Source organism: Prunus avium, chromosome 2 (genome assembly GCF_965620075.1).
Source record: "Prunus avium chromosome 2, drPruAviu1.hap1.1, whole genome shotgun sequence".
In the NCBI taxonomy this organism is placed as follows: Eukaryota; Viridiplantae; Streptophyta; class Magnoliopsida; order Rosales; family Rosaceae; genus Prunus; species Prunus avium.
The window spans coordinates 2,588,351-2,611,066 of NC_142285.1; the positions used below are offsets into that span (position 1 = coordinate 2,588,351).

Genomic DNA, 22,716 nt, shown 5'->3' on the forward strand with positions numbered 1-22,716 from the left:
AACGTAGAAGAGATGGCATGAAGATGAATGATGGGCAGTAGAGGAGAAGAAAGAAGCGAGCGTGACAACATATGGGGTTATTCTTAAAATTTTTGAATTTATGATTAAACTTTAGTGCATCTCCAAAACTGATTTCTGCATAATCAAAAAATGAAAGAACTTCATTACCAGCTTTCCTTACGACCACGTGGTACATGTTGTACACGTGTTATAATATACATAAGTGGACACAATAGTTTATTCCCCTTCCCCCCCTTTTTTTAGGGAATAGTTAGAGAATAGTATCTATAAATATCTACTTATATTATAACACGTGTACAAGATGTACAACATGACCATACTACCGTAGTATTATATAATCTCTCCTTTCTTCACAGCAATTATTCACAATAAGTGAATTTTTTTTTCTCACCAAGCATACTGTGCTTTAAAAAAATTCAAGATTCCTTCTCCCGCTTGCAGTTGAGAGGCCGAAGACCAAAACGCCCATTGGGTATAGAGACACTCACCTAATCCTCTAAGACATTGCTCGATTTTTGTACTTGTTCCATCCTTTTCCTCTAATAAAATACTATCGCCTTTTGACTCAAAACAAAAAAAAATCAAAATAATTAATTATGCCCTCATGGGATAAAAAGTCAATCCAAGCCAGTTCAAGCTTGGGAGGTGTAACAAACAGGGCCTTTATGTATTACCAAACGGGATGGGCTTCAAATTTTTTGGAAGAAATCACTTTTGCCAAACGGGATAAAAATAGAGTTTTTCTATTTTAACACCGCATTTCTCTTTGTTGACCCCATATTCTAAGTTTACCCCAACTTTTAATTCTAAATTTCACAATTTCCAAGAAAACCCCACTATCTTCCTAAACTACCCCTAAATACACTCCAAGCAGAAAAAATAAATAAAAAACTCATCAACCCCACATCCCGCTATTTGTCCCCTTACCACTCTAACCACTCTATGGCATGTTTACTAATCCGGAATTGAATTCGGGGGAATTGAATTGAGGATGAATTGAATTGAGGAGGAGTTGGATTGAGGAGAATTAGATTCCGGATTCCTAATGAAGTTGTTTACTAAACCATATGGATTGAGGGGAGTTAGATTCCGAATTCCTATTGAAGTTGTTTACTAAACCATATGGAATTGGGGTATAAGTGGTACTAATTACTAAAATATCCACATTTTTTGGTTAAAGTAGATGGCATATTTGGAATTTTGAAAATTGTGTGAGGATATAATGGGTAAAAAAGATGAATTCCTAATGGGTGAATTCTCCCGGAATTAGAATACCACCTCCAATTCCGGAATTGAATTCCTCCAAAATCATGAATTCAATTCCTAATTTTATGTGGGCCCCGCTTGCTTTTCAATTCCTTGATGTGAAGTAAACGAAGGAATTCTCCATAGGCGGAATTCAATTCCGGATGAGAATTCCAATTCCTGATTGGTAAACATGCCATAAGTTCACCTCAACATCACATTACTTAAAGAGATAAAAACATTGTTGTCAAATATGTAGCAGCATTATTTTATTATTATTATTATTATTTATTTTGTTAAAAATTTGAGAATGAACTTGGAGGTTTTGATAGAGAAATGTTGACAATTAAATTGATATGGGACACTTTCTCAAATTTTTATATAAAATAAAATCAACCGAATTTGTTTTGTATATTCAATCTATTTTCATAATTTTTATTTATTTATTTGGGGTGAATGTAACTGGAATTTGATCAATTGGGAATGAAGAAGCAGTGGATGATGAGGGTTGTGCATGGTTCGAAGTGAAAAAGGTATAATTTTTTTCTTTCTCAATTGCCCCATTTTCTTCCGTTAACCAACTTTAACATCTAGTATGCAAAGAAAAGTTTAGGCAGCGGCTTTGGTTCTTTCTTTTTTAGAGCACAAACACTTGAAGCGCTACCTGCTAAAATCCCTTTGATCTCTCTCTCTCTCTCTCTCTATAAAACCAATCAACTCTCAGAGTGGCATACACAGTAATGGCGAGCTCACTCGAAGAGACCAAGCTCGAGAGGTTCCTCCAGTGGTTACAAGCGCCCATATGTGTGTGTTTTTCTAACATTTAACATGAAGAGTGGTGGGGTGTGTATAAATGTATGAGAGTTAAGTATTAAGTTGAATGACTTTTTTATCTTTTTACACAATAATAAAACTTAAGAGTTTAATAATTTAAGTATTGAGATGAATAAAGAAAAGTGTGGGGTTTAAATAGAAAAACTCTAAAAATAAGTGGTGCTATTGGAATAAATCGAACACATGAGGTAAGGTTTGAATAAGAGCAAACCTCACGGATCCGAGTGAAGTTCTCCATTACATATTAGTCATAGACCCACTTTTTCTCTTTTGGCGCCATTTCTTCTCTCACTTCCAAGCCCTAGCTTTTACTCCGATGTCCTAAATCGATTAGAACCTAGGGTTTCAGAATTCAGATAGACCTCAAAAGCATCAGAAAGTAGCGCGGCAACATTCGACAATGGCCGAGCCTCGCGCAAAGCGCCCCAAGATTACAAGGTACGGAGATTTGTTCAACATTGAAATTTTTTGACGTTTCTTTTGGGTACTCTGTTTGTCAATCTTGTTTAGCATTAGGATTTTTCGTTTTCACTGCATTTGTTCTTTGACTATCTGATTGGTTACCAAAAAAATTAATGTTTGCTTTTTTAATTTTGTTTTTTTCAATAATGATTTATGTTAAATAAACATTTGATTATTTTCCTTGTCTTTTTTTATTATGTTAAGCCATTAAGCTGAGGATTATGGAAATCACCCCTACAATGTCAATTGCTTATGTCTGGTCTTAAAAATAATGTAGTACAGTGGTAAAGATTTAAAATTTTGTCATTTGGGACCTATTAGAGACCCTAAGTCTATGCAGAAACAACAAGACATCTATGTGGTTATGTTGAATTGACTTCCTTGTCTTAAAATCAAGAGTATATACTGCATACTCAATTTCCATTTATATTTCTATATAAAAGATGAAAGTGAAACTTTATCTCGTTTGTTTTCTTGTTTTGATCAGCAACTACATGAATATTTAACGATTATCTTCTCTTTCTTTCAGGGGTGAAGATGACTATATGCCTGGAAGCATAACTGAGATTGAGCTCCATAATTTTATGACCTTTGATGACTTAAAATGCAAACCGGGGTCTCGTCTAAACCTTGTAATTGGACCAAATGGATCCGGAAAGAGCTCTCTCGTGTGTGCAATAGCACTGGGTCTGGGTGGCGAGCCTCAGGTTAGTTAATATCTGGTAACATATGTTATTACATTTCATAAGTTTTTGTAAGAGTATATAAAGATGGGGAATTTGGTAAGTGCAGTTACTTGGGAGGGCGACCAGTGTTGGAGCATATGTGAAGCGCGGGGAGGCATCCGGTTATATTAAAATTACCTTGAGAGGGAATTCTAAAGAGGAGCATATTGTTATTCTGCGTAAGATTGATACACATAACAAATCTGAATGGTTATACAATGGTAAGGAGTTTAATACATGGAATAATTCTCAAAATTGATTCTAGTCTTCAACCATTTTGTCTACAATTTTTCTTGAACCAACACATAGTGATGTCTCAAGGCTGAAACCTGAGGTAGTTTCTTTTTTTGAGCAAGAAACCTGAGGTAGTTTCTAGTCATGAAGAAAAATGTTAGCATACTTGTGACTAGTAACCCCTTAAAGTATCATGAATAAGAATAACCTACATTTTCCCAGAAAAAGGAGGACCATTTGCGCCATAGGCTTGTTTCACCCTGCTCCCTCCTTTATAGAATTATGATTTTAAAGTTATTGCTATGACTTGGGTTTTAGTAGTTTCTTTAATCTATTCTTATACATTAATTTCCATTTCAACATTTGTGCTTCCATACTGTGTCTTTACTTAGCATTCCTTTTACCTGATGTTACATGTGCTTGTTTTTTCCATTTTTCTAAGTTTTTATTTAAAGTTTCTTGCCATTATCATGCAATAAAGTAGGAAATTGGATGATATGCCTTGATCTAGAAAGAAGAAAGTACAAAATTGGTCCAGCTCTCTCTCTCTCTCTCTATATATATATCTCATCCTATATTATCGAGGAAACAAGCTATCTACCCATATTAAGAGGCGTTGTTTATCCATTATTTTTATTGAGAAGACAGAGGAATAATCTGAAGTCTTTGACTACTATTTTATCATTCTTTGTATTTCAGGAAAAGCGGTGCCTAAAAAAGATGTAGCTGAAATCATTCAAAGGTTTAATATCCAAGTCAACAATTTAACTCAAGTGAGTTTTTCTAAAATTACAATCTCAGCAATTGCATGTATGAATTTTGTAATCTTTTATGTTTGAACGCAATTTTACTTTTGATATACATACAAATACATGTTTTTGTTGGTTAAATTCCTTTCAAAGCTGCTGGACTCTTGTACATTAGTGTGTCAAATTTTTTAGCTTGATAAGTATTCTTTGTTGCCTTTGATTTTCAGAGCAGAAAATAAATTTATCAGTAGGCACCATTTTGAAGGTTATACTTGGGGAACTGTTGCACACTCCAAAAAAGTCATATTGCACTCCTCATATTTCACTCACTCATTCATTAAGTTTATATAAAAAGAGTGCAAGATGACTTTTTTGGATTATGAATAACAGTTCCTCATACCTTGTATAGAGTAGCCCCTTCTTATGCAAATTTCTTGGTACAGTAGAGATGCAATGTATATGTTGGACGAATAATTACTTAGGAAGGATAGCAATGGATGGTAGAAACTTCTATATTTGATATCCTCAAAAGATTGATGCTTTATTTCTTTATTTTTTTTGGTGCCTTGGTCTTTAAAATTATGGGAATGATGCAAAGTTTATTTATTTATTTTGAATAGAAACGTTGTATTGATAATCAAGAGGAAAAAACCTCGATTAAACAATGAAAAGGAAAACTCCAGAACAACTAAAGAAAATCTAGCCAGCTATGACTGAAGATAAAACTATAGGCATAAAACAAGACTTTAGGTAACATTATCTTAAGACAGCAGCCATGTCTCTCAAGATGAAAGAGTAATGATAGTCCTTGAACTGCCTAGAACCCGATGCCCAAAGAGAAGCCCAGAATTTAACTCTATCCCATAACTCCTCAGCCCTTACTCCTAAGTGACCTTGAAAGATTCTTCGATTGCGCTCCATCCAAATGTTCCAGAATATAGCGTGAACAAGACAGTCACGCAGGATCCCAGCTCTCTTTCCCTTCCCCAAAACCACGAACTTGATACTAAGGAACTCAAGACACCCCTTAGGAGTCACCCACTCCGCTCCAAGAACCTCCAACATCCTCCACCATAATTTTAGGGAGTACGAACAATGAATGAACAGGTGATCTATGTTTTCTTCATTCATTTTACAAAGAACACACCAAGAAGGGGATAAACACTTGTTTGGATGTCTCCTTTGAATGATGTCGCAAGTATTAACCTTACCATTTGCTGCCAGCCACAAAAAGAATTGAATTTTCGGAGGTGTCTTTGCCTTCCAGATTGAGAGGAAGGGGGGAAAGACATCCCTGGAAGTAGAGAGAAGAAAAGATCTGAAAGACTTGCACGAAAACAAACCCTGCTCCTCGATCTCCCAAGATCTCCGATCCAATCTAGAGCTACTTAATCTCACCTTTCCCAAAATATCCAAAAGTATTATCACTTCTGCAATTTCAGCCTCGGACAAGTTTCTTCTGAAATCAGAGTCCCAATTAAGAGGTAGTTCTTGAGTGTTCACAAAACGGGATATGCTATGATTTGTTTTCCTAGACAAGGAAAAGAGTCTAGGAAACAAAATTTTCAGTATCCCTTCTTTCAACCAAAAGTCCTCCCAGAATCTGATTTTCTCTCCATTTCCAACAGAAAATCTGCAGCAAAGAAGGAAAGAATTATACCCTTTTGAAATTTCTCGCCAAGGATTCCTACATGACACATTAGCTATCTTTTTAGTATCCCACCCGTTGGAGTCGATTCCGTACTTGCTCTTAATGATCCTATGCCATAAGGAATTGGATTCCAGTGGAAATCTCCACAACCACTTAGCTCTGAGGGCTTCATTTCTTTCTCTTAAAGAGCCAATTCCGAGACCACCTGCCTCCTTTGATCTAGTCACCCTTTCCCACCTCACCAAGTGGCAATTCTTCCCTTCTTCTATGCCTTCCCATAAAAAATTACGCATCAGTTGTTCCAATTTGGCAGCCACTCCTATAGGCATCTTGAATAATGACATATAATAAGAAGGAATGCTACTCAACACTGCTTGGATTAGCGTTAACCTTCCACCTTTGGATAAACAAGCCCTCTTCCATTTTTGCAGTCTTTTCTCCACCTTGTCCATTACTGGGTTCCAGAAATGAAGAGTTCTTGGGTTTCCTCCAAGAGGAAGACCCAAATACACCATAGGCCAGCAACCTACCTCACAACCCCACCTGTCCGCCATTCTATTTAGTGCTTCGGTATTAACATTGATCCCAAAGATGCTACTTTTAGCTTTGTTAATCTTCATTCCGGACACATCACAAAACAACTTCAACAGCTCTAGCAGATTTAGCCAATACTCTTCCTTACCATCCAAAAGGAAAATGGTATCGTCCGCAAACTGAAGGTGAGACACTTCCACTTGATCATGCCCAGTTACAATACCATGTACTATGTTAGTTTCTGCAGCCCTTTCTATTAATCTGCTTAATACATCACTAACCAAGGTAAATAGGAATGGTGATAGGGGGTCCCCTTGTCTTATTCCCCTCGACGCCCTAAATTTTCCTCTTGGTTTTCCATTGATCATGACAGAAAAGTTGACAGATTCCAAGCATCCTTTAATCCAGCTTCTCCATTTGGCTCCAAAACCTTTTCTTTCCTGTACATCATCTAAAAAATTCCATTCCACATGATCATAAGCTTTCTCGAAATCTATTTTGAACACCAGCCCTTTTCTCTTCTGTTTTCTGACTTCCTCTACAACTTCATTTGCGACTAATACTGCATCTAGAATTTGTCTCTTTTGGACAAAAGCTCCCTGAGATTGAGAGATTGTATCTCCAAGAACCTCTCTCAGTCTTGAAGCCAAAACCTTGGAGATTACTTTATATAGGCTCGTAACAAGACTAATCGGTCTATAGTCAGTAACCTTCACAGAATTCACCTTTTTAGGAATGAGACAAATGAAGGTTTCATTTGTAGCCTCGTTCACAATCCCACTATGGAAAAAATCTTGCATAACCTTCATAAGGTCGCCCTTGACCATCTCCCAGCAAGATTGGAAAAAACTCATAGAATAACCGTCTGGACCCGGGGATTTATCCTTGCCACAATCAAAAACTGCTTTATGAACCTCCTCCAATTCAAATGGGCGTTCAAGCCAATCAGCCTCCAATTGACTAATAGGACACCAATTTAGTCCTTCTACTCCCCAGCCTCGATTTCTGTTGCTGCTATATAATTTTTTAAAGAATTGAAGCACTTCCTTTTCAATGCTGTCTTCGTCTTCTATTACACCCAATCCCTCCACTTCTAATTTATCTATGAAGTTTCTTTTCCTGACTCCATTTGCCACTTTGTGAAATAATTTAGTATTTCCATCACCTTCTCTAGCCCATTTTACCTTTCCTCTTTGTCGCCACTTGACTTCCTTCTTAAAAGAGTTGAGAAGATGGGGAGTGTTTGCTTATATTAATATAAAGTCGCACTGATTTAGTCTAATTACTCAACTATCAGGCAGGGGACCACTTAAAAGAGACCTCATCTTTAAGTTTATCTTCATCCCATTATTTGTGTTTCACAGTTCTAGTTACATTAAGAGTTTCTTTTGTCTTCTGTCCTGTTAGCAAATGCCACTCCTTTAATTTTGATTGGAGAGTGTGCTTACTTGTATTGGTTATACTTGGGGATTTTTTTATTTTCCATCTGCATTGAAGATTCTCAATCATTCGAAATTTTTTTAGTTAATTTCTGTTGAAAAGAATTGGTAAAAATGTATTGAAGTAATAAAGGTTGCCTAGGGATGTAAATATAATGTTTATCTTATTGTTGAGTTGTTTGCCTCTACATTATTCTGTTGATTACATTTCCTGTTATTTGTCTTCTTTCAGATGTTGTGGTTTTAACTTGTATTTATGATACTTTTGAATCTGTTGCTAACAAGTTTGTAGCTAAATTATGAATTTTGGCCAGTGCTTTTGTCTTTTTCTTCTTTTTGACCATTTTTCCTCCTCTTTATCATTTTTCTTGGTTGGGTGGGTGTAGTTTTTACCACAGGACCGTGTCTGTGAGTTTGCCAAATTAACTCCAGTACAACTTCTAGAAGAGACTGAAAAGGCTGTAGGTGATCCTCAACTGCCGATCCAACATCGTGCACTTATTGAGCAAAGCAAGAAATGGAAGAGAATAGAGCAAGTGAGTCTCTAATATTCGCTGTAATACAATTTTATAAAACTTTATCCTGTTATTTAGACATTTGACTTTTCTGATTAGGCTGTAGAAAAAAATGGAGAAACTTTGAATCAGATGAAGGCACTCAATGCTGAACAAGAGAAAGATGTTGAGCGTGTCCGCCAAAGAGAAGAACTTCTAGCAAAGGTTTGCCTTTTGGTTTTGTTGATCATCATACATGCACTCAATGGCAATTTGATTTTCTGATAAGTTACAAACTCTTATAAAAAAGATTTGTCAAACTTACAAAATGCAGTGGAAAAATCCACTGAGGGCCAGTACAAATACACAATCTAATTCACCATCCAGAAAACAGGACTGACCTAAAAAACTGTAACAGCTAAAGAAAAGTAACCTAATAAGTTACCGATTCAAAAACAAACACAGAAAGATAAATCTAGCACATTCCTGGCTAGTTGCTGCTACCCCCTAAGAGCATAATAAATGGAAAGGTTGATCCTTAAATGCAGGTTAAATGGACACCCACTTTATCCCATAAACTCTCCTCCCATTCCCCTTAGTTCTAAAAAATCCGTCCTTCCTAACTCGCGTCCCCACCCACCACCGTCCCCCCAACAAAAAGAAAAAAAAGACTAAAAACCTTCTGCTTCTCATGAACTCAACCAAAATTAAGTTTTCTTTGGTGATGTCATCTATAGGCTGAGACCATGAGAAAGAAATTGCCATGGCTAAAGTATGACATGAAGAAGGCTGAATACATGGAAGCTATGAAGCAGGAAAAGGATGCAACAAAGAAGTTGGATAAAGCTGCAAGAACTCTAAATGATCTTAGAGAACCTATTGAGTATGGTGACTTCATTTAGTTGATTATAGTCATGCATAATATGTTCAAATGCACTAGTTAAATTAGATTTTCAGCTTTCTGATGCATTGAAACAACATATTTTGTTTTTGTTTTAGAGTCATTTATTGATTTATTGAGGTTTGTGTGTTACAGGATTTTGTGATACTTGACATACTTAAGCTTGCCATACATTTTTTTAAAGTACTAAAATCCTGTTATTTGATTATATGCTCTTCATGAGATGTAGTGGTGTACTCAGTTCCTACTTGAGTACTAGTGCTTAATCTTATAACTTTTTTCACAATGTAAAGTTAGTTTTTAATATTTTCTTTACTCTTTTGGGTTTGGGTGTGTGGACAACTTTTTAATTTTTGGTTTTTGTATGGGAGAGGCCCGAGTTTCATCCCATATGCTAGATCTTGATTTTAGCTTTTTGCATATGGATATTAGAATGATGTACTCTTATCTTTTTTTGACATTGCGCCTCCAATGAGGAGCTCATGTTTAACACTATTAGCAGCTCAAAAATCTTACGCTCTCAGAACAAATGTGATGCTGGAGCATCTACAAGGCTTTTCAAGACTGATTGGGCTCGCCAGCCAACTAGGCTAGGGTCCTAATTAACTTGGGGACTAGTTATTTTATTATCTTCTTATTTGTCATCTTTGATTTTATGTTGTATATTACTTGAGTAGTTCTAATTGGGCTAGGATGTATTAGGTATCATAATAATAAAGGGCTAGAATACCAGGGCTGTTGTAACCTAGTATAAATAGTCTATTAAGATTTTTGTATTCAGTTTTTATCAATATAATCCCAGAAAATCAGATTATAGAGTTTCTCTTGGATTTCTTTCACTGGAACTCAATTAACTTTGTTCCGAATTTGATTGTATTGCTTTATCTCCCTAGATTTCTGTTGTTTATCGCCTGGAATCCCTATTCTACTGTGATTTGGCACGATATAGCCTTGACAGCAGCTTATCGCTACTGCCCTGCACCAAAATGGTTATGTAACAATGTGCCTTCCCATTTTGTTAGGCGTTCTTTTATGTGGATTTTAAATTTCTGTTATTTTATGTTTTCTTCTCCCTCTCTCTCTCTCTCTCTCTCTCTCTCTCTCTGACACACACACACACACACACACATGTAGATCCTACAGGCGTATCCTTATTGTTTTTAATTTCTTCATTTTTGGTAATTTAATTCTTACAAGACAATCTTTTGTTATCTCGACCACTAAGTTGTGCTTGCCAGTTTTAATTGATATGAACTATGATGGTATTTTTAACCTGTGGAAAATGTTGAGTTTAAAGTTGTTCCTCCCTTAATTTTCTTCTGCAAGGACATGGGGGTGTGCACACATGATCATACATACAGCCCATATCATTGCAATGACCTTGTTCCTATTTTAGGCGCTGGTATACTTATTATTTTATTGGTTGCAGGAAACAAAAGCAAGAGAGAGCGACATTGGAATCTAAGAGTAAAAAAGTAGACAAAATGATTACTGAGAATGCAAACAAACGCATGAAAATTTTGGAGAAAGAAAACCGTTTGGTATGTTAAAATGCTACTGGATTCCCTTTATTGGTGTTTTAGGCTTCTCTAGTATGTAGAATGATAATTGAATTTCTCTTGTTCTCCAATTTTTGTCTCATATTGGTAGGGGGTGATAGTACAAGAAAAATACAAAGAAATGGAAGACTTGAGGAAGCAAGAAGAATCTCGTCAACAAAGAATCTTAAAAGCAAAAGAGGATCTAGCTGCTGCTGAGCTGGAACTTGAAAATCTGACTCCTTATGAACCTCCTACGGATGAAATTGTAAGTTTCGGATTGAATGTCAAAATGTCAATATATTCAGGCAGTCCTTGGTATGTATGACTAATATACAAGGATCAATTTTCACTGGTTAACACAAATGAAACTGGTTTTAGGTGAACCAGTTTTAAGCGGTTGTGATTCCCATTTTTTGGGGTGTCAAGTTTTCTTGGTGCAAATATTATCTAGTTTACAATGTAGCACACTTATTACTTCAGAACAATCATTTAACATCTATTTTATTTTATTTACAAATTTTAAACTAACATGCTGGACTGTTTTTGTGGGGTTATTAAACTTTTGATTTGCTTGAGTTCTTCCCTCCTGTGACTGAGTTAATATTCCTGATCAGATGAGATTACGTGCTCAAATCGTGGAGTTAGAAGTTTCTGCAAATGAAAAGAGGAATCAGAAATCGGAGAAGGAAAAACTTTTAAATCAAAAGAAACTTCACCTAATCAACTGCTTGGACAAGTAAAATCTGCCTCAAGGTTAAATGATGTACAATTGCCTTTATACTGTTCCTTTGAATAACTTTTACTGTACCGTTTTCAGGCTGAAGGAGATGGAAAATAAAAATAGTAAACTTTTACGGGCTCTACGAAATTCAGGAGCAGATAAGATATTTGATGCTTATAATTGGCTGCAAGAACACCGTCATGAATTCAATAAGGAGGTATATGGCCCAGTGTTGCTTGAGGTATGTATTTAAAACATAAGAATGCTGTGTTTACTGATGAATGTGATTTAACAAATTATGGATAATGCTCTTCTGGGTGCAAATTCAGGTTAATGTGTCAGATCGGCTTCACGCTGACTACTTAGATGGTCATGTTCCTTATTACATCTGGAAGGTAATTATATTTCTGTTATTTTAGATTCGCTATTTTATATTTTGCCTAGCATTTTTTTTTGAATAGAAACTTCATATATTCAAATAGGAACAGGGAACGTACAAGTGGATAAGAAATCCACAAGGCCTAGAACAACACAAACAAGAGCTTTAAAAGAAAAACAGACAGCGAACAGCAAAACACAGAAAAAACAGAGAACAATAGAAGCCCTAGATTCAAATCACATAGTAGCTGCTTTCAAGTCTCTCATGATGGAAGCATACGCCACATCCTTAAAGACAGGAGTCACAGAGGCCCACAAAGCTGCCCAAAACTTCAGTCTGTCCCATAACTCGGTCGTCCCCACCCCCTTGTAAACATCGAAAATTCTTCTATTACGCTCCATCCAAACATTCCATAGCATTGCCTGCACCAGGCAACCCCAAAGGATTTTGGCTTTCTTCCCTTTCCCCAGTGCATCAAAATTGGTTGAAAGCAAAGCCAAACAATCTTTAGGAATGCACTAAGCCATTTTAATTTCCTGCCTAACATTTTCATAACAAAAATGTTTTGCCTAACATCAAATATCAGGCTTCTGGACTCCTAGATAATTAATCCTTTTCAAGTTTGTTTGGTATAAGGTCTATACCAGGTATCTGACCAACATTTTTGTTTTGTGAATCTGGAGACCTCAAGTGCTTGAGAAGGGTACACTGTACACAAGGGAAAGTAGATGAAGGGACTTTGAAAGAACACGATACAATAGCTGGAAAGTTTTGTATACAAATTTTAAAAATTTGAGGGGAAGATGCTAGTCTAACTTAACTAATGCATAGTTTTGGGATCTATTGACATGCCATACTCACCTGATGAGACCTCGTAGATGAGTCTGGATGCATTTGTGCTAAAACCTTTTCCCCAACGCTTCTTCTAACCAGGAATTAAACCTTAACCTTGCACTGCTCAGACCCATGATTTCATTATCGACCAAAAAAAAGGACCTATGAAGCCATAGATTAACTTTATACATGAACTAACTCCTTCCCTAAGTTTGGGCAGCTGTATCTCCTATCAGAATTTATTCTTCATACTTTTTTACTCTCTCTCTCTCTCTCTCTCTCTCTCTCTCTCTATATATATATATCCCCCCGTGTGTGTGTGTTTCTGTATACGTTGGTGGACATGCATCCTGCTCCTAGCCGTTTATAGCTGGATTTCACCTTTTATGTGCCGGTAACTTGTGCAATTGTAATTCGGATAAGCTTTTGATACTGGGTGGTGCTATGTTTTTTTTTGATAAAATAGTACCTCATATTATGTAAACACTTATTTATTCATTGGCTTGAAAATCCTTATTTGTTGATCTTATTTTTCTTGTTTCGTAGTCTTTCATAACTCAAGATTCTCGTGATCGTGACATTTTGGTAAAAAATCTGAAGCAATTTGATGTTCCGGTTTTAAATTATGTGGGAAATGGAGGTTGTCAGACAGAAGCCTTTCAAATTTCTGAGGAGGTGTGTGCCGCTGGTGCCGTATTTCATATAATATTTGAACTAGTCTTAGTATTTTATTTTATTTTTGTTTTCTTCTATTCTCTTAAGCAGATGAGTGCATTGGGCATCCATTCACGGCTTGACCAAGTTTTTGGTGCTCCTACTGCTGTGAAGGAGGTTTTGACTAGCCAATTTGGTTTGGATAGATCGGTATGCTTCCCAAGCTTACTCTTTCCTTGTATATTGGCAAAAAAGTTATAAAATCTACAAATAATGTGTTAAACATACGGGCAATTGGTAATTTTAACTAGGATGGAAGTTTGGACACAACCTTGTAACACGAGTCGAACCTGACAAGAAGTTAATGGGTTTGGGTTGACCCTTACTTGACACAAATGCCTATATGGCATGATTGGGTAACACAAATGGTAAACAGGTTGGGTTAGTGTCAAACATGAAGAGATCGAATTTGCCATGATAAGCCTGTTTTACTAGTATTAAATGAAAGAATTACTATCTTTTATTATTTCTTAGTATGTGTTGTATGGTTCGTTTTACATCGGATAATTTCTATTGGTTTATTACTAGGGTTAATTTCAGTTTGGTACCCTGAAGCTGTATGTTTGTCCACCCACCTTCAATTTTTACAATGCAGTACCCTGGTATCGGTATTGAAAATTTGTTGCAATATGGTTTTGTCGTTAAATTGACTGTTAAAAAAATCTGTTAAGTGCTAACGTGGCGCATGTGGGATCCACTTTTTTGTTTAATTGAAATAAAATATTATTAAAAAACTATAATTAAATTTAATAAATAATTATTCAATATTAAAAAACTGAAAAAAGCCAACGAAAAAAAAAACCTTCATCGCACTCACTTTTTCTCTCTCTGCAACTCTTTCTCTGGGCAAAACTATGTCACTCAAACTCCATTGCCACTGCCTAGCTCCTCCCCCACGTCCAAATCCACCGTTCTCTCTCTCTCCTTCACCAAGCCCACTACCCATATCCTCCCCCTCACAACACTGCCTAACTCCTCCACCAAATCCACCATTCTCTCCTACACCGAGTCTGAAGCGGCCATGGAAACAGATTGGGAGGGCTAGCCAGCTCTAGCCAGCTGCTGCCAAGCTCCTCACTCTCCTCAACGACCATCGCTGAACTGTAGCATCGGCCCCACTCTCACAGCCTTGGACTCGTGTCCCAGACCTCTCAAAATCCTCGAGCTTGGCTCTGGAACCGCCCTCATCAAAATCGCCGCAGCCGTCATGCTGGGCCTTGGTGAAAGAGAGAGAGAACGATGGATTTGGGTGTGGGGAGGAGCTGGGCAGCGGCAATGGAGTTTGAGCGATTGAGTTTTTCCCACAGAGAGAGAAAGTGATAGAGGGATAGATTTTTTTTTTGGCTTTTTTGGTTTTTAAATATTTAATAATTATTTATTAAATTTAATTATAGTTTTTTAATAATATTTTATTTCAATTAAACAAAAAAGTGGGTTCCACATGCGCTATGTCAGCACTTAACAGATTTTTTAACAGTCAATTTAACGATAGAACCACATTGCAACAAATTTTCAATACTGGGGCACTACATTGTTAAAATTGAAAGTCCATGACAAACATGCCTTAAGGGTACAACTTCAGGGTACCAAACTGAAATTAACCCTTATTACTATCAGGATTAATTGGGTTTTATTCTATAACTTATGTATAAGTGATTGGTTTGGTTAGAAATTGGGGTAACTTTAAGTTTTTAATTCATAATATATATGGGTTAATCTGAACACAACATGATTAATAAACGGGTGGGTTGATGTTGAATAATTTGACACGATTAATTAAACAGGTTGCATTAGGATTTACTGGTAGTCTACTACACGAACATGAAATGACACAGCACCTTAACACTGATCACGACCCCTAAGGTCAACCCTATGAGGTTAGAAAGTTGAAATTGTCAGTTAGTACTTAGTATTTTGACTTAACTTGTATGTCTATATATATACACACGTATTTTCTCATACAAAAATATGTATGTATTTGTGTTTCTTTCCTTTTGTTTCTCAGTATATTGGGTCCAAGGAAACTGATCAGAAGGCTGATAAGGTTTCAAAGTTGGGGATATTAGATTTTTGGACTCCAGAGAATCACTATCGGTGGTCAGTATCTAGATATGGCGGTCATGTTTCTGGAAGTGTAGAACCAGTGAAACGTTCTCAACTATTTTTGTGTGGTATCTTTCTACTAACCTTTTTTTTTATCTATTAACACAATCCAAAAATTTAGTTGGTAAAAACTTTGAGGTCTCAATTCTCACTTTCAGGTTTGGAGACTGGGGAAGTTGAGTCACTGAAATCCAAAAGAATGGAGCTTCAAGAATATGTTACTGCTTTACAGGAAAGCGTTAGATCGCTTCAGATTGAGGAAAGACAAGCAGAAGAGGAAGCAGCTAAACTTCAGAAACAGAGGGTATGTTGAAATGAGTGCAACAGATGACATTAATGTTATTATTTATAACCTAGACAGTAATACTGCCTATAATTTAATCTTTCTTGCACAAGCGTTTTGTTTTGTTTTTTTTTTTGGGGGTGGGGGTGGGGGAGGTGGGAAACGTCTCGGTATAGTCTTCAATCTTTTATTAACTGGGTTCGGTTAGACATGCAATTCCTTCACTTATGCAGAATGTCATAATATATTTTTTCAGGAGGGGATTATCAGAATTGTACAGGATGAGAAGAAAAAACGGCGTGAAATGGAAAACCGTATTGGTAAGTATAATGATTTAGAAATTTGCTATTTGAGAAGCTTTATAATTCATTTCTTTTGTTTATTTTACATATGGAACGTACTCTGGTGATTTTAGTACAAAGGAGAAGGAAATTAGAATCTATGGAGAAAGAGGATGACCTGGATACTGTTATGGCAAAGCTTAATGAACAAGCTGCAAAACATAACATTGACCGATTCCATTCTGTGATGGAAATTAAGGTCAGGTTTTGGTCAAACTTTCGTTTATGATATTCTGATGGTGACAAGATTTAAATCTAAATTAAGCCATACACTAAATTCCATTCAGGATTTGGTTACTTCATTCGTTTAACTTTTCTGTCTATTTTTCAGAGTCTACTTGCTGAGGCTGTTTCTTTAAAACAGAGTTTTGCTGAAAAACACATGAGGGTCATTGAGTTTGATGCAAAGGTAATTTCTATGATGGTCCAGAACATGCTGTTTCGAGCCCTTACCCGTTTCCTACATGCTGTGTTTACCTACCAAATTTACAAATAAGTTTACTGAAAGTCCCATTGATAGGTTGTGAAATATGATTTTTTTTTTCCCGACAGTCTTTTCTTCCTCTCTTTACACTTTAACAACTGAAGGAACTATTATCTATTTGTGCAGGAGATATGCTTTATTTTCTGTTTCCTGAGAAATAGATTTTGTCATATGTTGGCTTACTAGTCTGTTGTTATCTCAGCTTTTGTAAGAGAAACTGTCAAATTTTTATGGATATCCTTTGCATCCAGAAATATACTAATAGCTGCTCCCAGTTCATAGTTGGGCTTGCTTTACCATGTTGACAACTTTGAATACTTTTCTTCTAGGTTGATTTGCTTTAGATACCTGTATTTTGTTCTTTCATATGGCAGGAAAGGGGTATGTGTGTAGTTTAATTGCTGATGATGATTTGGGGTGAGTGCAAAAATGTTGTTTGGATCATTGACAAATTTAGGAAGGATATATGAGATCCAAGGAAGTGGGCTTTGGCATGAATTTAGATAGGATATATTTTTCCGGATTTCTTTTATGAGATTTGAAAGTTGTGGTGAGGTAGACACCATCTTTGTAGTTTTCTTCTGTCATGTTGACGTGGATCCTCTTGTAGTGTTCCAACGAAACAAGGTTTCTTGCTCATTTTGTTCAGGCAATCTGTTACACAATGTTTCTTAAACTCAAGATATTTATATTGCATGGCTATTTAAATGCAAGGTAAATTAGTCTCTCCATCTTTCTCCACAAGTAGGCATGGGAAGTCTATTAAAATTCAATCATAAAACTAAAGTGAATGTATGTTTTTAATGTTTTACTTTTTTTTAAAGGTAGGATGTAACAATGAGTGGATATTTTTTCCCCTTCTTGAAGTTTTAGGCCCGAGTAGTTCAAATATTTGTTTTTTCAAGCAATGAAAGTTTCCTCATATTGTTTTAATGAATAAATTCTTTGCTTGATTAAATATCTTTAGATGTCGTGTTTCTGTTGTTGCAAGGTTATTATTATACAATATTGCATTATACATATATTTTCAGTCTAATTACATGATATGTGCTTGTTTCTCATTTGTTAGATTAAAGAAATGGAGGTCAATATCAAGCAGCATGACAAAGTTGCTCTTCAAGCAGCCCTGCATCTTGAGGAGTGTGAGTAGCTTTTCAATTTTCTTTGAGACTCGTCCATCGCTAGAACTTGGTTTAAACTGTTTGAAACTTTGGTTTTATTTTTGTTATTGTGTTGTAAAAGTAATTTACTGTAGTTCTTTTGTCTTAAAAATAGTCGGAATATTAAATTGGTCACGTAAAAGTCCAAACCTTGGTCCTTACACATGAATGACATAAAAAACATAATTTAGGAAATGCTGCTTATTACCATTTTGCTTCTTGTCCAGGTAAGAAGGCAGTAGAGGATTTCCGACAGCAACTTGAAGTTGCCAAGAAGAATGCAGAGTTAATTGCCAGGATCACTCCAGAACTCGAGAAGGCATTTCTTGAGGTTTTTATATAATGAGTTAACTAGACATGAAAGATAACTTCTGTTTGAATGCCTTGTAATATGAGTTAATTGATGTAACCCAAAAAAAAAAAAATCAATTGCAAGAACTTCTGTGGCAGGCAGCCGCCCGGGGGGGGGGGGGGGGGGGGCAGTCAATAGTTCAAACTTTTTGTTACTAAAAAACCCCCAAACTTTTATGTCAGGTGCTCAGTCATTACCTGTTTTGTGGCATCCAATGCTTAGAAATTCCAGTAGGTCATTCTTCAGGATATTGAAATATATCAGAATGACAACATATACATCTGTGTATATAATGTTTGTTGTGAAATTACGTATGGAGTGGGAAGCCATTATTTGGATCTGTAAAAGTTGTATGAAAGCAAGTATCAAAACATTGAGCCAAGTGGAATTTGGACAGGGGCCTCAACGTTTGCACTTCATATTATGCTTATAGTATTTATGTTCCTTGCATATGGGTCTCCCCTCTTTCTGGGTTTATTATGTCATTCAAATTTAACTATTTATTGCTTCTAATCGTATGAGTAATGTGACATAATATCTTATATATTTATGTCTAGATGCCTACTACAATTGAAGAATTGGAGGCTGCTATACAGGAAAATATTTCTCAAGCTAATTCTATTCTTTTCCTAAATCACAATATACTGAAAGAATATGAAGACCGCCAGCGCCAGGTAATTTTCTGCCATCTTTGCTAGTTTTTCTTTTTCTTTTCTTGTTTCTTCTTAACTTCCTCACCAGAAATTGCTATTATATTGCAGATAGAAGATAAGGCTAAAAAGTTGGAAGCAGATAAAGCGGAGCTTAGGAGATGTATAGCTGAAGTAGATAATCTTAAGGTGAGTGGAGCATTTTTTTTTTTGGTCAAATCAGAGGTTAGTGAAGCTTGGGTGTTACCTTAATGAGTGTTTTGTGAAGTTTCTGTTGGTCTCCTGCATGAACACCTGACAATAAATTTTGGCCATTTGATCTCACGCTGTAACCACTCTACCCAGAGTCACCACAATGTACTGCTCCTTAATGAATTATAATCTCTAGTCAATTGATCCAATCCAGAATATCCTTGTAAACATCCCTTATTGCCACTTCTGGAAGGAAATATGATGGATGCTAATCATATAAAAAGGTAATTGAAATATTCTTTCTCATTTAAGCTTCTCAAGAAGCAGTCCATAACTTTTGTTTAACACTACACCTACTGTTCATGTTTATGACTAAGTAGGTGTCACATTTGCGTTCTTATTCTACATACCATAACAATCTGTCCTTCGAGTAATTTAGAATTTACCTAAGTTCTGGTCTTTGACGTTAGCTTGTATGCAGTTTACATTCTCCATTGAAATTGCGGTTCTTTTGTGCTGCCACAATTTATCAGTTGCAACAAACAACAAATTCCAAAGGCATTGAACAAATTTTCACATTTCCAGTCCTCACTTGTATTACCAAGATGGTCAAGTTGAATAACTTTTTAGATCAACAGTGGTGATGAAGGGTTTTAAATCTAAACATCAGTGTCAAAGTACTTTTGTATTCTTTTTCCCCCCTTTATTTCTCTGTTTCATGTTGAATGTTTCTGTGCATATTTGCCTACTTTCATCAGTATATTTTTAATGTGGATATTTTTTTTTAGTGTCCTAATTTTAAATTATTTGTAGGAAACTTGGCTTCCAACATTAAGAAACCTTGTTGCTCAGATAAATGAGACTTTCAGTTGGAACTTCCAAGAAATGGCTGTTGCAGGGGAAGTTTCATTGGGTACCTCAGTATTACAATTTCTAGAAAATGTCTTCTTTTTTTGTGGAAGAAAATGTCTTATTATTTGTTTCACGTCCTCCTTTTATTTAATGTTTCTTCTCAGATGAGCATGAAATGGACTTCGATCAATTTGGGATACTTATAAAAGTAAAATTCAGGTGACCTGCTTATATACTCTCATGGTGCTACTAGACATTTAAATTTGGAAGTCTAATTTATGAGAGTTATTATTTTTATTTACTTAAATATAGAGAAGTGAAACCCCCCTTTTGAAAAATTTGTGAAGTTTGATGTTGGTGTCCGAAACTTAGCATCAGTTCAGTTACGAATTACTTTTTCGAGAAAAAGAAATTAAATCTGAAACTTTTTTGTTAGAATTTGGAAAGTGATAGTTTAGATAGTGTTTGAAGGATATATAAAAACTTAACCTTTGGGCACCAACTGAGCTCGTTAGAGGTATTCAAGTGCCACTAACTGCCTGCTTTTCTTTTCCAATCCAGTTAATTTGATACATATAGTATAGATATCCTGCTTAAATGAAATTCTACCATAGGAAATAATAGCTGGATTTTAAATTTTCTGCTATTCCACTAAGATGCTATGAATTCACAGCTCTTGATTTGTTATGTGAAATTCTGGTTAATACGTATCTACTGCTCACAAATTTGTTTGGACCTTATGGTCATCAGACAAGCAGGGCAGCTACAAGTTCTCAGTGCCCACCATCAATCTGGAGGGGTATTACACTAACTATATTCTTGAGTTCTTGATTCAAATACTACAGTTTTACCTTATTGTGCCTCAAACTTCCCATTTTGTAGGAGCGTTCAGTTTCAACTATACTTTATCTTGTTTCTCTTCAAGACCTTACAAATTGCCCATTTAGGGTGGTTGATGAGATAAATCAAGGTTGGTTGCACAACAGATTGCTTTTTGCTTTTTCTTTCCTCACATCAAGTTCCATCTATCTCAGAAAAAATCATTGTGGCATTTAATATTTTCTCAGGGATGGATCCTATAAATGAGAGAAAGATGTTCCAGCAATTAGTAAGAGCAGCATCCCAACCAAATACACCACAGTAAGAGCACTATGCCTAATTTGCGATAGTTATCTGTCTATTTTTTTGGTGCCTGCAAATTCTCTCTATTTTGATCTGTTTTAGAAGGTGCAAAATAACAAAATGGGAACAAGAATGAAACTTCTTGTACAAGTATTGGTTGCTATAATCACCAACCTTTCCTATGTAATAGCGCTCTGTTGTAGTCTGTGTCTCAGTGTGTACGTCACATTTAGCTGCTCCTTAAATGGTGTTGCTGTTTGCACCAGAATGCTGAGGGATACCCTAATCATTTGCATGGTACATAATTTAGGTCACGCAGTTTCTGCTTCTAATGTGAGCGAAAGAATTGCAAGATTGTGTAAGCAATGACACAATTGAGAATATATGACTGTTGCCGTATAATTTGGAGTTGACAAAGCACATTCTGCTTCTCGTATGCCTGACTTGCCAATTGTAAAAAGTGACTTAAGTTTTGGTCTCTGTCCCATCTTGTTCAGGTGCTTCTTGCTTACCCCAAAGTTGCTACCAGATCTGGATTACAGTGAAGCATGCAGCATTTTGAACATAATGAATGGCCCCTGGATCAAGCAGCCAGCAAAAGGTGAAAACATCACTCGAGAGTTAACAGTCAGTATTATCTATTGATATGTTGAAACTTATCAACTACTCACCAAAAATTCTTTCTTTTTTGTTAATTCAGTCTGGAGCCAGGGTGATTGCTGGGGAAATGTCATAGGCTTAGTAGGAAAAAGCCAATGCTGAAAGTAACAATTACCTTTTGAAATGGGGAGCAATCAGGAATTTTTTTGAAAATGATCATCCCTGTGTAAATTGTTTCTACCCTTTTGTACAGATGATTTTCACAAATGTTTTATCGTGGTTGCTCGGATGAGGCTCTAGGGCTGTTCCTGTTCATAGGGAGTGCCTTGTATTTGAGCAGCAAGGATTGGATTTAGGCATAACCAAAACCAAAAAAGCATTATATTTTGGAGGCGTGATGGTTCGTTTATGCTTCTATCGATGGTCAATGAATATCCAGTATCTTGTTTGTGTAACATAAATAAACGTTTGATATTTCAAGCCTCATGATGTTTCCATTTCATTACTTCTACATAACTTGCATGGTTATCCGTTGGAGTAACTAGCTTTCCCCATATCTATCACACTGGTATTGTTTGAAGAGGCCGAGCTGTGATTTGGAAGAGAATAATCCTGTGTTGAAATTCAAGTTAATGTCTAAAAATAAACTCAATAAAATCAAGGCAGTTGGTGTAAAAAATGTACTCATTTAAATTTCTATTTTTTGAGAATTTGTAGAAATACTCTCTCCTCTCTCTCTCTCTCTCTCTCTCTCTCCACGTGGAGTCAAGGTCGCAAGTAATTTGCTGTAGAATTGGAGGCTGCCATGGGCAAATGCCAGGTAAAAGAAACTTTTGTTCATTTATTTATGAGTAATGCTACTCTTACCACATTTGTATATCACATTCCAATACCAACTTATGTGATAGATGAGGTGTACAACCACATCAATTAAAACTAATTTAACATTTTCTGTTTTTTTAATATTTATCGACACTTTTTAATTGATGTGGTTGTACACCTCATCTGCCGCATAAGGTGGTATGAGAATGTGGTATACAAATGTTGTAAGAGTAGCATTATTCTTTATGTATTAAATAATCAAGGTAGAATTGGTGGC

General features: G+C 36.0%; 1 protein-coding gene across 1 annotated transcript; it reads left to right on the forward strand.

Annotated features, from left to right (window-relative positions):
- Window positions 1–2,337: 2,337 nt before the first annotated feature.
- On the forward strand, window positions 2,338–22,119 carry SMC5 (structural maintenance of chromosomes 5). Its single transcript, XM_021979035.2, has 30 exons — window positions 2,338–2,538; window positions 3,092–3,269; window positions 3,355–3,508; window positions 4,221–4,294; window positions 8,281–8,430; window positions 8,509–8,613; window positions 9,126–9,271; window positions 10,719–10,830; window positions 10,940–11,095; window positions 11,445–11,566; window positions 11,648–11,792; window positions 11,881–11,946; window positions 13,311–13,439; window positions 13,530–13,628; window positions 15,484–15,649; window positions 15,740–15,885; window positions 16,121–16,184; window positions 16,280–16,404; window positions 16,537–16,614; window positions 17,759–17,831; window positions 18,077–18,180; window positions 18,759–18,875; window positions 18,963–19,040; window positions 19,857–19,956; window positions 20,060–20,114; window positions 20,646–20,694; window positions 20,778–20,865; window positions 20,963–21,035; window positions 21,515–21,618; window positions 21,718–22,119. Exons 1-30 carry the CDS (start codon window positions 2,501–2,503, stop codon window positions 21,777–21,779), a joined length of 3,156 nt encoding a protein of 1,051 aa, XP_021834727.1. The 5' UTR covers window positions 2,338–2,500; the 3' UTR covers window positions 21,780–22,119.
- Window positions 22,120–22,716: the final 597 nt, after the last annotated feature.

Excerpts from the sequence above, each read along its gene's own strand:
- SMC5 (XM_021979035.2), top strand. The coding sequence starts at position 2,501 with ATGGCCGAGCCTCGCGCAAAGCGCCCCAAGATTACAAG. Across the intron at positions 16,185-16,279 it reads TGAAATGGAAAACCGTATTG|TACAAAGGAGAAGGAAATTA; the intron begins GTAAGTATAATG and ends TGGTGATTTTAG. Across the intron at positions 19,041-19,856 it reads CTGAAGTAGATAATCTTAAG|GAAACTTGGCTTCCAACATT; the intron begins GTGAGTGGAGCA and ends AATTATTTGTAG.